Source organism: Perissodus microlepis, chromosome 3 (genome assembly GCF_051167445.1).
Source record: "Perissodus microlepis isolate ML-2025 ecotype Zambia chromosome 3, ASM5116744v1, whole genome shotgun sequence".
Classification (NCBI taxonomy): Eukaryota; Metazoa; Chordata; class Actinopteri; order Cichliformes; family Cichlidae; genus Perissodus; species Perissodus microlepis.
In genome coordinates this window covers 49,891,609-49,905,090 of record NC_140463.1, presented here as the reverse complement: position 1 = coordinate 49,905,090, position 13,482 = coordinate 49,891,609, and the positions used below count along the sequence as shown (strand labels likewise).

General features: G+C 39.3%; 1 protein-coding gene and 2 non-coding genes across 3 annotated transcripts in view; 2 read left to right on the top strand and 1 right to left on the bottom strand.

Moving 5' to 3' along the window:
* trnas-uga (transfer RNA serine (anticodon UGA)) lies at positions 1-82 on the top strand. The gene has a single exon. It is a non-coding gene; the product is annotated as a tRNA-Ser (tRNA).
* A 238-nt stretch (positions 83-320) lies between these two features.
* On the bottom strand, positions 321-394 carry trnat-agu (transfer RNA threonine (anticodon AGU)). The gene has a single exon. It is a non-coding gene; the product is annotated as a tRNA-Thr (tRNA).
* A 9,022-nt stretch (positions 395-9,416) lies between these two features.
* Positions 9,417-13,482, top strand: part of serpine1 (serpin peptidase inhibitor, clade E (nexin, plasminogen activator inhibitor type 1), member 1) — a 4,436-nt gene continuing 370 nt past the window's right edge. Inside the window, exons 1-9 of the mRNA XM_084916953.1 lie at positions 9,417-9,528; positions 10,308-10,546; positions 10,814-11,038; positions 11,150-11,344; positions 11,448-11,646; positions 11,766-11,866; positions 12,716-12,802; positions 13,149-13,232; positions 13,318-13,482. The exon at positions 13,318-13,482 is cut by the window's right edge and continues 370 nt beyond it. Coding sequence (XP_084773079.1) covers positions 10,309-10,546; positions 10,814-11,038; positions 11,150-11,344; positions 11,448-11,646; positions 11,766-11,866; positions 12,716-12,802; positions 13,149-13,232; positions 13,318-13,361 — 1,173 coding nt within the window. The 5' untranslated portion in view covers positions 9,417-9,528; position 10,308 and the 3' untranslated portion in view covers positions 13,362-13,482. The remainder of the gene's footprint in view (positions 9,529-10,307; positions 10,547-10,813; positions 11,039-11,149; positions 11,345-11,447; positions 11,647-11,765; positions 11,867-12,715; positions 12,803-13,148; positions 13,233-13,317) is intronic.

Sequence of the window (13,482 nt, the reverse complement as noted above, 5' to 3'; positions counted from 1 at the left end):
GCTGCGATGGCCGAGTGGTTAAGGCGTTGGACTTGAAATCCAATGGGATCTTCCCGCGCAGGTTCGAACCCTGCTCGCAGCGTGTGATTTCCTTTCACTACTTTTGTTCATAGAAAAATGTAAATTTACTGACTCTATTCTTGGAATCTAAAGATGGTTATCTATGAAATAAAAATACTACGCTATCTAAAACGAAAAAAGACTATGAGCGCATTTGAGTCATTGATTAAATGTCAGTCCAATAGTCTATGTTATACAGATATTAAAAGTACTTCACAATTATTCCAACAATTGGCAGTAAATTATGTGTTCCCATAAAAAGGCACCGCTGGGATTCGAACCCAGGATCTCCTGTTTACTAGACAGGCGCTTTAACCAACTAAGCCACGGCGCCACCTACTCCGCAGCCGTGCTATTTTTGCGTTAAAGATGTATACTTACCCCCGGAAAAACTTAAAATGAAACTTTGTGAAGACCGGACGGACCCAAACATGTGTCAATCCTTAACATAGCGCTGAGTCAAGAGGAATTCTAGTAAACATGAGGAGGACTTATGATAAAGACGTATTCAAACTGAGCCAGGGATGTACGGAGATGGGGTGCTAACCTGGTCACCGACTTCTGGAGAGAGCTAACTAGAACTTGAATTCGCTGAAGGTATTTTTGAGATCGGCTTTAAATGGGTTTTCAACCATTAGTTAGGATACATGGAAGAAAATGGATGGAAGGGCAATACACGCCTGATATGAAAAGAAAATATTTATTTAAAAGTTGTCTATATTAGTCACAATATTATAATGAAATGTATTAAAAGTTAATATAAACTTAATATATTGTTATTTAGTAGCATCGGGGAGAAACAGCAAGTAATTAAGTGGGGCACTGCAGGCAGCCATGCGAAAGCTGCACCCCGATGCGGTCGAGCCCTGCTGAGCACCTTCTAAGCCCACTAGATGGCAATGGAGGATAACAATTGACCAAAATGTCACACTGATGCATATCGTGTGTGGAACTGCAAAGTAAATTTTCATTAAGATTGATAATTATACCTATTTGCATATTTTCTTTTCCCACTAGGTGGCACTCTAACTACTGCTGACAAATAGCATATCAATCTGTTCGGGGTGGGACTGTCACCATGCCTGTCAAGTTTGATAGAGGCTACTCAATGAGCTACAGCAATTTCATGCTTCATGGTGAATGATCGAAACTCGGCATGCTGTCATGACCACGCCGTTTCACGAAACCCCAAAAGCTTCTCAGTTTAGCATAATCAAGGTCTTTAGATTCAATATTCAAAGCGTTTATTGTCATATGTACAAGAAGAAAAAGCATTTCTCTGTGCTGCCTTTCTTTGCTGCCACACACAAATGCCGGATAGGTTAAGGGTTGACAGAAAGAAAACAAGATGCAAAGGAGCCATGAGCTTAATATGCAAGATGACCTGATGTGCAAAAATCACTGTTAAGATTCGTGCTCTAATAACAGCTACAGAAGTGGAAAGCTGTATACACATTAGAGGAGTATGCTAAGATTCATGAGTTTTTGAGCTTTCCAAGCCCCTCTAAAGCTACTTCCTGCTCCATGGTAACTCGGCGTGCCATTCAGTGAAATCTCACAATTTTCACAATGAAGCGTCTGTTATGTACCCACACTACATTTCAGGTGGATGGGATCAACATGTGAGAAAAATTCAAACGTGACATTTCCAGTTGCCACTAGGTGGCACTTTAACTTTTGCTAACAACGGCCATATCAGTGTTATCGCGTTGATTAGACAAGGACAAGATTAGACAATTAGACAAGATTAGACAAGGTCTCTTTGAGTATAGCAATTTTGTGCTTGATGGTAAAACATCGGAATTCGCCATGTCGCCAGTGTCACACCCTTTGACAAAGACTGCTGGTTTACTTGTGGCTCAAAGGGTATTTAAAAGTTGAATGGAAGTTCTATTAGGAAATTTAACAAAACCTGGAAATCATTTCTTTTACTGGTTGTCACCATTACTGTACTTCGTGAGACTGAAGTGAACTGAGTGAGGCTACATTATAAAGTTTTTGTTTTGTTCTGGGGTTTTTTTCCTTTCGTTTTGTTTTGTTGTTGGTGGGTTTTTTCTTTTTTTGTTATGCTTGTTATGTGTATGGGTCTTGAGGTATTTTTTATGTGCAGAGACTGGATCTCTGCGGTGTCTTGTCTAGGGTGGACCTGGAAGGGGGAGAATTCGGGATGGGGGGTTGGGGGGTTTGGAGGGTATAATGGACATACAATTGTTCTGAAATCAAAATCGACTTTGCTGTTGCTGACTTTGTATGTCATGTTTGAAATCAATAAAACAAAGTTGGAAAAGTTGAATGGAAGGCAGAGCCTTCAGCTTCCAGGCCTCCTGAGGAACAAAATACGGTAAATGTCTAGAAAAAAATATGGACATATATTACCATTATGGGTAATTCTACAAACTGCTTTTTATTATTATACTGACATATAACAACCTTTGTAACAGTGCATGGTTAGCCATTTTTAGGTTTTTCTTTCTGTTTAACCCATGAGAGATGGACTCTAAAACATTTTATGGGCAAGCAGTCTGACACCTTTGGGATCGTGCCTCTTTTGACTGTCAAACGGTGGAGCAAAGAGGTTCACACAGAGGTAGTGTAGGAGCCATTTTTTGTGTTTCCCTATCTTTATCACCACTAGAGGGTTGTTTTTCATTTCATGTACTGGTTATGGCAGAAGTGGGTACAGGGTTATTTAAGGTCATGGGTAATTCTGTTCAGGTGTTGCTGATGAGAAGGGGCAAATGGTTTTCTCCTGTGCTTAATCAAGTTACCTGTTGCATTTGCATAAATGGAAATGGCAAGAAAACCAGACAATGCAAATGAAATAAATGACTCATGAATATGAATGGAAACAAAGATCGGCATGGTGAACTTTGATTGAGTGAACGTTAAAACTACTACCAAACAATTAGCAACCACAGTGTCAAAATAATGGATTTAGTCGCTACAGGTAGAGGAAACTTTTTGTCTGCTGGTACACATGTACAATACTCCACAATATTCCAGTATTCAAGAGCAGTCAGGCTATATCTCTGTTTGGATATATCTTTGACCTTAGCATCTCACACTATGAGAGGCTACGAGAAGTCATTTTTTCAATTCAGTTTTATTTATACAGCGCCAAATCACAACAACAGTCACCTCAAGGCACTTTGGTAGACCCTACAATAATACATACAGAGAAAAACCCAACAATCATGTGACCCCCTATGAGCAAGCACACTGGTGACAGTGGGAAGGAAAAACTCCCTTTTAACAGGAAGAAACCTCCGGCAGAACCAGGCTCAGGGAGGGGCGGGGCCATCTGCTGCGACCGGTTGGGGTGAGAGAAGGAAGAGAGGATAAAGACATGCTGTGGAACAGAGACAGAGATTAATAACAGGTATGAGTGAGTTAGACTTGGTAGGAGGTGTTAGGTTCACGCATGGTGTCTGTGATTGCAGCATGAACATTCACCCTTCCCTTAGCTGTTAACCAGAAGCTGGTTATAAGGAGCAGCTGTGGCCTACTCCTGATCCCTGCCAGTTTGCACTCATTCTTGTTGAAGGTGGGCGAAGATCACAGGCTGTCTTTGATATTTGAAGATCTGAGTCCTTCCCCTGGCTGCTGTTTAAGCTGCGTAACTGTTAGAGGGTGATAAGCCGGATCCTTATAGATTGTCTGGAATTTGGCTTATAGTAGGGTGGGCCCTGGATCACTGCTTTCTTTCTCTTGTTACAGGCCTACGCACTGCTGCTGTCTTGTTGTAACCTTGTTGTTGCTTTGTTGTGGTTGTGTTGACTGGCATTGACTGGTTCTTTGTGTTTTATGGTGTTTTAGTGTTAACTGTTGTACTTTAATCATGCTTTTAATAGGAGTTTAAGTTGCAGAGAGACTGCACGGGTGAGTAATTGGTGGCACCCTTGGGCACTCCCCCATGTAGGTTCCCTCCCCAAGTGGCTGGTCAAAATGGTTGTTTAAATATTTTACTGAGCTGCTCTTTAACTAGGACAGCATCGTGACAGCGAGCCTTGTAAGCTAATGTTTGTTAATAAAGTGTCTTAATTAACAGTCCTGTATTGTCCTGCTCATTGCCCCGACTGTCCAGTTTTGTTTTGTTTTTTGTTTTTTTAACCTGTAGTTGGAAAACAAAACAAACTTGGACATTAGAAAGTAAAAACAAACTCTTGTCATTAACCTGTTTATTGCTTGATGACTTCGCGTAGTATGAATGTGGGATAAACTGTTAAAAGTCAAATTTGTGCTCGTTTGTGGTGAGCAGCTGATCAAACAAGTTAAGAATTGTAAAAGTCTTCAAGCACATTCAGGCCTGTGAGACTCATTGAGACACTCAGACAGTGAACCATGACTCTGTGCTACATGCACACATTTCTACATCTCTGCCATTCAAAGACACTGTGTGAGCTGGAGGGAGTTTGGTTGGAAAAGCCTGATAAGTTACTTTATTACAACATACCAAAAATCTCACTATGACTGTGATGTGGAAACACAAATGCCAAGTATTATATTTTCTGGGACTGTCGGGTTATTAAAACTTATTGGAAGGCAATACATGTGGATACACAAGATATTTAGAAGTTGCCTGCTTTGACAGTTATTTGTTTCTTGTGCTTAGTTTTCCTTCACCTTCTCATATCTATCTGAGCACTCAAAGCAATTTACATAACTCGCCTAATAGTATAGATAATTATTATTATTATTTTTAAATTCATTTACTACTGCTAGGGAGAAGAGCATGAGGTTTAAGGAGAAATGTGAAACCTGTCGTCCTCCAAAACTTTATCCAGCTCCTAAGTTTATAAATTCTGCATTCAGCTTTGCGGTCTCCAATAGCACTGAAATGCAGCCAGATGCTCATTTTACATTTTCGGCTCCTCCTCTCTCTGTGTACCCGGCCTGTACCACTAACTTGGTGTCTTTGGAATGTCTGCCCCCTCCCCCTTCCTTGTTTCACGTAATGGTATGATCCTAGTCTGTCTTTGCGTGTGATTGGTGTCCATCAACACAAAGCCCCACCCCTGCCTGCATGGTTTGTCAGCAGGCCGGTGAAGCTCGCACTGACGGGTCATTAATAAGTCACACATTCTCGCATACCGCCGGAGGTTTGCTCCCCTGCCGTAGACAGTATTATTGGAAGGCAGACTAACTGTCGTTTGATTCTGCAGAGTTGGCGACGACTGTACACCACGCGCTTCACTATCCACTGATCCCATTGTGATTTTACGTGGAGTTGCTTTCAATCCAAATCGCATCAACTTTGTTAGAATATAATAAACAGTTGATTGTGGAATATGAAGTAGCGAATACATTTCATGGATGGAAATTCCCGATTTCTGAACATAAGCGATCTTCTATCTGTTCACCACAATCGCACCCATTTACTCACCTAACCACAAACACTTGAGTTTTCCATTTCTTCTGTCTCTCATTGACTGCTTTGCACTTTCAGGGATTATATAAAACTGTTTCATCATACATACAGCAGGAAATTATGTAACAAAAAATTACTTTCTGTTGTTTTTGTAGGCTTGGTCCCTGTATATCAGTAAAATGTTAAAATAATTGAGGAATACTGCTGGATATGAATAAGATAACTGTGCCTCAGTTTTATCTCATTTTGTTAGGATGGCTAAGAGCCCTGTCGTATACAGCTCAACATGATAGTCAATACACTAAAAATAACTGTCAAAATGATTACTCTAGTGTTTTGTATGATAACCATGTTAATAAATTTCAGTATAAATGTGATTGGCCCCCTCTCTGCTTATTTCATAGAGAATACATTTAGAAAAGGAGAGGCTAGTTTGAAAGTAATACAGTGTATCTTCATCAGTGACTTTTGTCTTCAGAAATATTTATGTACTTTAAGTTTTAACCAAAACTTCTGAAATAATGGGGCCTCCAAGTCAATAAAAGTACCTGCTGTTAATATGGAGCGCTTCAAAGTTTTGAAATTTTTTGATAGTTTTCTGAAAGAAATGGATAAAAAGGGGAGTAATTAAGATAAAACACATGAATGAATTGTTTTGACAAATTATTTTCATCGGAGATCGGCCAAACTGCTATGAACCCAGTTAATTACTTTTAAACCACAAACTATTAGAACTGATCAGCAGAATAATTACAGTCCATTATTTCTTGTTTTTAAGAAAAATCAGGATGCATTTTGGTAGCTGCCAAAATGCTTTCATCATGAACACAAGAGAAGACTGGACTCAGTAGGTTCACTAACAGTGTGTTTATTTACAGTGAAGGTAAAAACAATAGACAGCATAAGGAATGATAGCTGGAATGTCCTGGTCTCCACTACAGATTCACAGATAAACTGTTTCTCAAGGAAAAACTCGCTCTTGGCAAGTCCCTCAGACACAACCAGGTACCTGCACAGAGAAGAAATATAGGTGTGCTGGATGCAAAGGTGGCACACAGAGGAAGACTCGCCCCTGAAACAGAAGGTGCAGTTAATGAACATAAAACAGGAGAGAAGAGAGCATGATGTAGCAAGACAGACAGAAAGTGGATGAGTCAACACAAGGACCACATCAGCTTTGATGTGTGGAGATCGGTCTCTACAGAAATGTTACACTCAGGACTTATTGTACATGTCCCAGCAACTGTGATGGGCTGATACAGAGGAACAACCACACTCTGACACATCAGTCATAACATGATCATCCCTCACCGTATTACTCAAAAGGCAGCAGTCCGGCACCACACTTTTTTTAGGCTATACTATAACAATATATCAGCTGTAATATACTATATTATTGCTGAAAATTAGTGCAAATGTTAATTTTAAGCCTTTAGGTTTTTGTTGAAATTCATAATTATATATAAAGTAATAATGTTGTGAACTAGCACAATATAAATACAAGTGAACTGAAATTTCTGCTTATCCTCTTAATTTTAACTCTATTTTCAAACCCATGAGGTTTATTCAAGTCACCTGGATTCTAACCAAAGAGCACACATAGAGTTATTAGTGACAGTGTAGCCAGACTGTGTGGAGTTATGTAAATTACTTTGAGCGCTCAGATTGATTAGAACCAGTCCATTTACCAATATGAAAAGGTGAAGGAAAACTAAGCACAAGAGACAAATAACTGTCAAAATAAAACGGGAAATAAGACTTATAACTAAATAGAGAAACATGGATGTATAAATCAATTAACCAGAGAAAAGTGATACAGAAGGACGAGCCCCACAGAGGGAACAAATAAACCCAATAACTAGGACAAAAATACTTGGGAATAAATACAAACCAATAGCTAAGCAATAACAAAACAAAGAGTCATAAGATGTTATTTGCTGTCTTGGCAACAGTTCATTCCTGTTTTCTCTCACAGAGAACTGAGTGGGTGTACAAACCAAATTTCCAGTCACAGCCTTACATGGAATGTACTAAATCCTCAGGGGTTGTGGGGCCAAGTTACAGTAACCAGATGTGTTGATGCATCTTTATATTTTAGGAAACACTGTCTAAAGCAAAAACAGCATAATGTGTAAAAATAACAGTGGTGATCCCAAAGGCTTGATAACGGACTTGTCATCCCATTGTTCACTGTTGTTATTCTCTCACTGTTGTGGCTGTGTCACATTCCCAGGGTATTAGTAGTGGGAGCTTCTCAGGCTTAATAATCAAATTTTGAGTATTTTGAAGACAGAAAACTACATCTATTTAAAAGCCAAGGCAAAAAATACCAGACACTGTCAATGGCCATAAACATTTGTCAAAGACTCAGTTATCTTAGAATAAAGAAAGATCTGGTTCCCAAACCTTGTCATTAAAATTTGTAGCCTAGGTTTGTGTTTTTTGGAATTATTTTGAAAGTTTTACACAAGGTGAACTAGTTTAAACTGATTTTCTCTTTTAATAAGGTAATCATGAAAATACATTTGCAAATCTTTTCAGTCTGAGTATAACTCAAGAGGTAAATCATCTACTTATCAGTAGGTTGGTGGTTTGATCCCTGGATGCTTCAGTTTGCATGTCAAAAATACTTTGACAAGATACTAATCCCGAGTTCACCCAGTGCATCCATCAGAATGTGAGTGAATGTTAGATAGAAAAGCGCTCAAGGATGAAACAGCTTGTGTGAATGCAGCTTGTTTCATAAGGTCCCCTCGCAGAAACGATGTTCCAGCAGCACAACATCTGTTCACCTTAAGTACAAAGCAGGTACAAATGATTAAGAATAAAATATCAGCTGCAATTTTGTGTTTCATTCAATGCTATGAGAGGTCACAATTATAGAAGTTAACACAAGTGAGCCAGAAACAGATGAAAACAAAATAAATAGCAGTGCTTGTTCCCAGACAGCACTGGAGTCCAGGGTTTTCCTTTTAATCTACCTCATTTTTTCCTGATATTGTAAGAAGCTGTTGTATCCATTTTTTTATTTATTTTATACTTAGTTTGTGTTTTTGGTGATTCTTATGTTTCTGTTACTCACATCCACAGATGGTTTTGGTCCTACTTCTTAGGAAAAATTGTTGACACTGTATTCTGATGAATAAGGGATGCAGGTTGGTAGTTTCTGTGTTTCCTGGGTATCTGCAGTGTTTTAACATCTTCTAGTCCTTTTTGTTTCTTTGTTTCTTAGTAATGGAAATTTAAACACTCCATAACAAAATCAGGTCCAGGAAGCTCTTTGGTTTTGCTTTTTTCTATATAACAAATGGCTTCAATTACATTTTGTTAGCCTGCCACAAGCTTCAGTAGATAGACTTGGAAAAAGTGTGTAAAATGCAACTCTCTGTCCTGTCTACCAGATGCTTGGTGAGTAGTGGGATAAGGAATGTTAAAAGTTGTGACTAAATTTGGAATTCTGATGCATCCCCACCCAAAGTGAAAGCACATGAGCATGTATACCACTCACTGCAGCACTGGATTATATATGTTTTTAACCTGTGACACGTTAAAAGAAGTCAAAAATAGCCTTCCAAAGAAAAACAAATAACAGATAGCACATTTACTTCCACACCATATTTCCTGTAGAAAAATGCAGAGCATTCGAGAGTGCAGCACTTGCCTGTCAGCCAGCAATATTTATTATATCCAGACATTTTAAAAAATCAGTGATTACGAAACATTACTGTGCATTCACCTCTGACTAACTGTTCCAGCATGAGCAGGAAGAACAGACTAATGTGTGTGTGTCCGTGTGGGGAAAGAGTTAAGTGACTTTCCATATCCTCAATGATAACTTGGAAAAAGAGACAAGGAAAAAAGTGAGAGGGAGGGTGAGTGGACATGTGTGTTCATGAAAAGGAAGTCTGTCCAGACAGTGTCAGATGACATCATCGTCTCCAACGCTTTGTGTGTTTATGTGTGTGCGTAGGAGGGAGGCAGTCTTTTAGTATAAATAGGCAAACCGCTGTCAGTATTTCAAACTCAGGGACCAGCAGAGAAGACCCAACCTGAACAAACGGGGATTTGAAATACTACACTGGACACACGCCAACTACAAGGTAAGGACCTGAACCTGACAGTTCAGACTTTAGCTTATACATACAGGCACACACAGCATTACAAGGAATTAGAAGGGAAATTGTTATTTAATACAATAAAGTGTAATTTAGCCTCCTGAGTAGTTTTCAGTTGATCTTGTCTGCATCCATAAATTACATCATCAATCACATGTGCACAGCTTTTTTTAATACAGATGTCTATTATGTTGACTTGCATTCAGTTCCTAAGAACAAACTGAATCTGTTATAAATCCTATCCTGAATTATTATTATTAAATCTCATTATCCTGAGTCAGTGTTTGACTGAAGCACAGTTAGAAGTGGACTAATATATTCTTCTTCTTTTCTTTTCTTTTTTTTACATCTACCAGTTGTGGCTAGTTTGACACGTTTTCTTTCTGTCTTTATTTATTTTCATACTCTTTGCTTGAACCTTTCTGTATGCAAGTTTTTACAGTCATAATTTTAAGACATTTTATGGCCAACTTTTGACAGGTCTTTAACCTTTCTCTGTACCACTGTGTAATCCAGTGCAGTTCCTTACTAAGAATCAGAAAGGATCTACAGACACAAGGTTAAACAAAAATCCACTCCTCTTTAAATGGATACAATACCTATTTCTAAAGAATGTATCAGTTTTAGTGATGTAGTGTACAATCACTGCGAGAAAAGCTGTTTGAGAAGAAAGGTTATACTTGCAGGTGTCAGATACAGAGTGTCTGCTGCATACTGAATCACCACTATTCATATTTGATGAAATTCTAATTTTTCTTTTCCAGAATGCTTTGTGTATATATTTTCCTGGTGCTGGCTCTGAGCAGAGTGGGACTGAGTTCTCTGCAGGATAAGCAGACTGATTTTGGGCTGAAGGTCTTCTACCAGTTGGCCCAGGAGTCTACAGACAAGAATGTGGTCTTGTCCCCATATGGTGTGGCCTCTGTTCTGGCCATGGCTCAGCTTGGTGCAAATGGAAACACCAGCAAGGCCTTAACTACAGCTATGGGTTTTTCTCTGCAAGGTGAGTGACATCTAGATCCAGACAACAAAGTGGGACTGAGGCAACAGGAACAGGTTACAGGAAATAATGAGAATATATCCATAAAGTTTTTAGCATCAGGACAACAATATGGCACTATTTACTGTTTTTACACTGTAGCGTTTGCAAAAGGAAGTTTGTAACTAAGTTAAAGAAAGATAAAAAAAAAAAAAAAAGGTAGTTTTGTGACTTTGGTAGACAAGAGCATGTCAAGACCATAACCATGAAAAAAAAAAACTCGTCCCGCAGAGCGGGGGATGCTTCGGCAGCAGTGGCTTCTGCAGCGGGGCCTGTCCACTGAGGAAGGGGTAGAAATAGCCAACGGGGTGATGGTGGAGAGGAAGATGAATCTGGAGAAGAGATATCACCGGACCTTGGCCAGGGCCTTCAAGACCAACCCTCACCAGGTGGACTTCACGAAGCCAGACCAAGCCATCAGCGTTATCAATGCATGGGTCTCAGATCACACTGCAGGTATATTCATATAGCAGACTCAAACCCGTCTGAAACCTCCATCAGCTTTGATTTCTGCTGACGTCTATCTTTGTGTCCATCTTTGAAATCGTTTGGTCATCTCTTCTGCAGGTCTTATCCCTGAATTCTTGCAGTCTGGATCTCTGACTGATCAGACCCGCCTCGTCCTCCTTAATGCGCTCCACTTCCAGGGGCTCTGGAAAATTCCCTTTGACCCAAAACTGACACAGGAGAGGATGTTCAACTGTGCTAATGGCAGCACTGTGCCAGTCCACATGATGAGAATCACCAACCGCTTCAACTACGGTGGGCCACGTTGTTGCACTTGTTTATCAAACGGTTTCACAGATGACTAAGGTCTCTATCTGTTTTTACTCATTAAGGCCTTTCTTTTCCCCTCAATTAACAGGAGAGTTTGTAACCGCTGATGGAGTGGATTACGATGTGATTGAGGTCCCATATGAGGGCGACTTACTGAGCATGCTCTTGGTGTCTCCCTTTGAGCCTGAAGTTCCTCTGAGCACGCTCAGTGCAGATCTGAGCAGCCAGAAGATCCGACAGTGGAGGACAGAGCTGAGGAATGTCAGGAGGCAGCTGGCCTTGCCTAGGTAAGAGTGGTCAGAGTGTATCTTTGGAGCTAACAATAAATTATATTGATTCATATTGATTATCACAAGGCTATCAGCCTAAACAAAACACAAGAAACTGAAAGACTGGTGTTTTGAAGGTTTACTCTGGACTCCGAGGTGAATCTGAAGACTGCGCTAGTTAACATGGGTCTAGGAGACATCTTCAACCCAGCTACTGCAGACTTCACACGCATCACCTGTAAGTCAACCTTTTTGTTAAATGTTCACCTCTCGGGGGTAACTGTAGTTCCCGAGGTGCAGCAGGTCATCTACCAATCAGAAAGTTGGAGGTTTGATCCCTAGCTACCCCAGTCTGTATGCCAAATATCCTCAGGCAAGATACTAACCCCAAGTTGCTCTCCGATGCATCCACTGGAGTATAATTAAGTGTGAATGTTAGATAGAAAGCACTTAAGCATATGAATGGTATAAATGAGACAAGTTGTATAAAGCACTGTGAGTGTTCGGGTAGATAGAACAGTGCTATCAGTGCTGTCATCTTGGAGTCAGGAATGACTCCAAGATTCCTTACAAACTTGGAGTCATGAGTGTATTGTGTTGTTATATGAACAAATTAGAGTGTGTTAAAGGTAGAATTCAAACAACTGAACTGTTTAACACGAACGGTGTTTTAATGAGGTCCAGCAGGACAAACAAAGAGATGAGTCCAGAAGATAGTTCATGACCATCACTAAAGCTGTTTCTGCGCTATGATACACTCTTAATCCTGACTGGAGCTTTTGAAATAAACCAGTCTTTCAGAGATGATCACTCAGTTTTTTTATATCTATCTATCTATCTATCTATCTATCTATCTATCTATCTATCTATCTATCTATCCTTTCATTACAACCACCTTAAAAGCCTGTGTGTCAAGACTGTCCATATTTAAAATTGAAGCATTTTAAGCCTTAATGATAGATTATAAATAAGTAGATAAAAAAATTTAAGGTTAAAAAAAACTACATAATGAAAAAAGCAAACATATTTTATGTAATTGTTTTTTTCTTTATTTATTCATTTGTTTTTTTTGTGTTTTTCCCTCTAGTGGATCAAAGGCTGTGTGTGTCGAAGGTCCTGCAAAAACTGAAAATTGAGGTGAATGAAGAGGGAACCAAAGGAGCAGCATCAACAGGTACCCTCATTTCTCAAGTCTATATATATTTATTTGTGGCACAGGTGATATAATTGATTTTTTATGGTTTTATGGTAGTATGGAACATAATATGATGTAAGCTAAAAGGGGATGTTGAAAATAGGCAACAGAAGCAGAGTTCTTAATGTCGTTTATAGATATTGATTTATAGACACAGAGAAAATATTTTAATCATTTTTTGTGATTAATCAAATTGTAACAAATACTTTTCAACAAAAAAATGTATCAGGAGAACTATTTGAAGATAATGTAAGGGGTCCAAATGAGGTCCCCACATAAACCCAACACTGACCTTCCCCCCCTTTCTTTTTCATTGTTCTGTTAGCTGCTGTCATGTTTTCTCGTATGGCAGTAGAGGAGATCATTCTAGACCGACCTTTCCTTTTCCTTATCCAGCACAAACTCACAGGTAACCTTTCACTAGAATACAATTTTACAATACCAGACTGCTAATTGGTAGAGTGGCTCCCTAATGTTTTCCCTTTTATGTTTAGGTGCTGTTCTTTTCATGGGTCAGTTCAACCAGCCTCAGCAGTAACCCACTCCGAAAACCTTTCATTCCCCTGCGTGAGGCTACTAAAATTCCACATAATGACCATCCAATGGATGACATATCTGACATATACTACTTAAATCAGATGACGTATTTGAAACTGTAA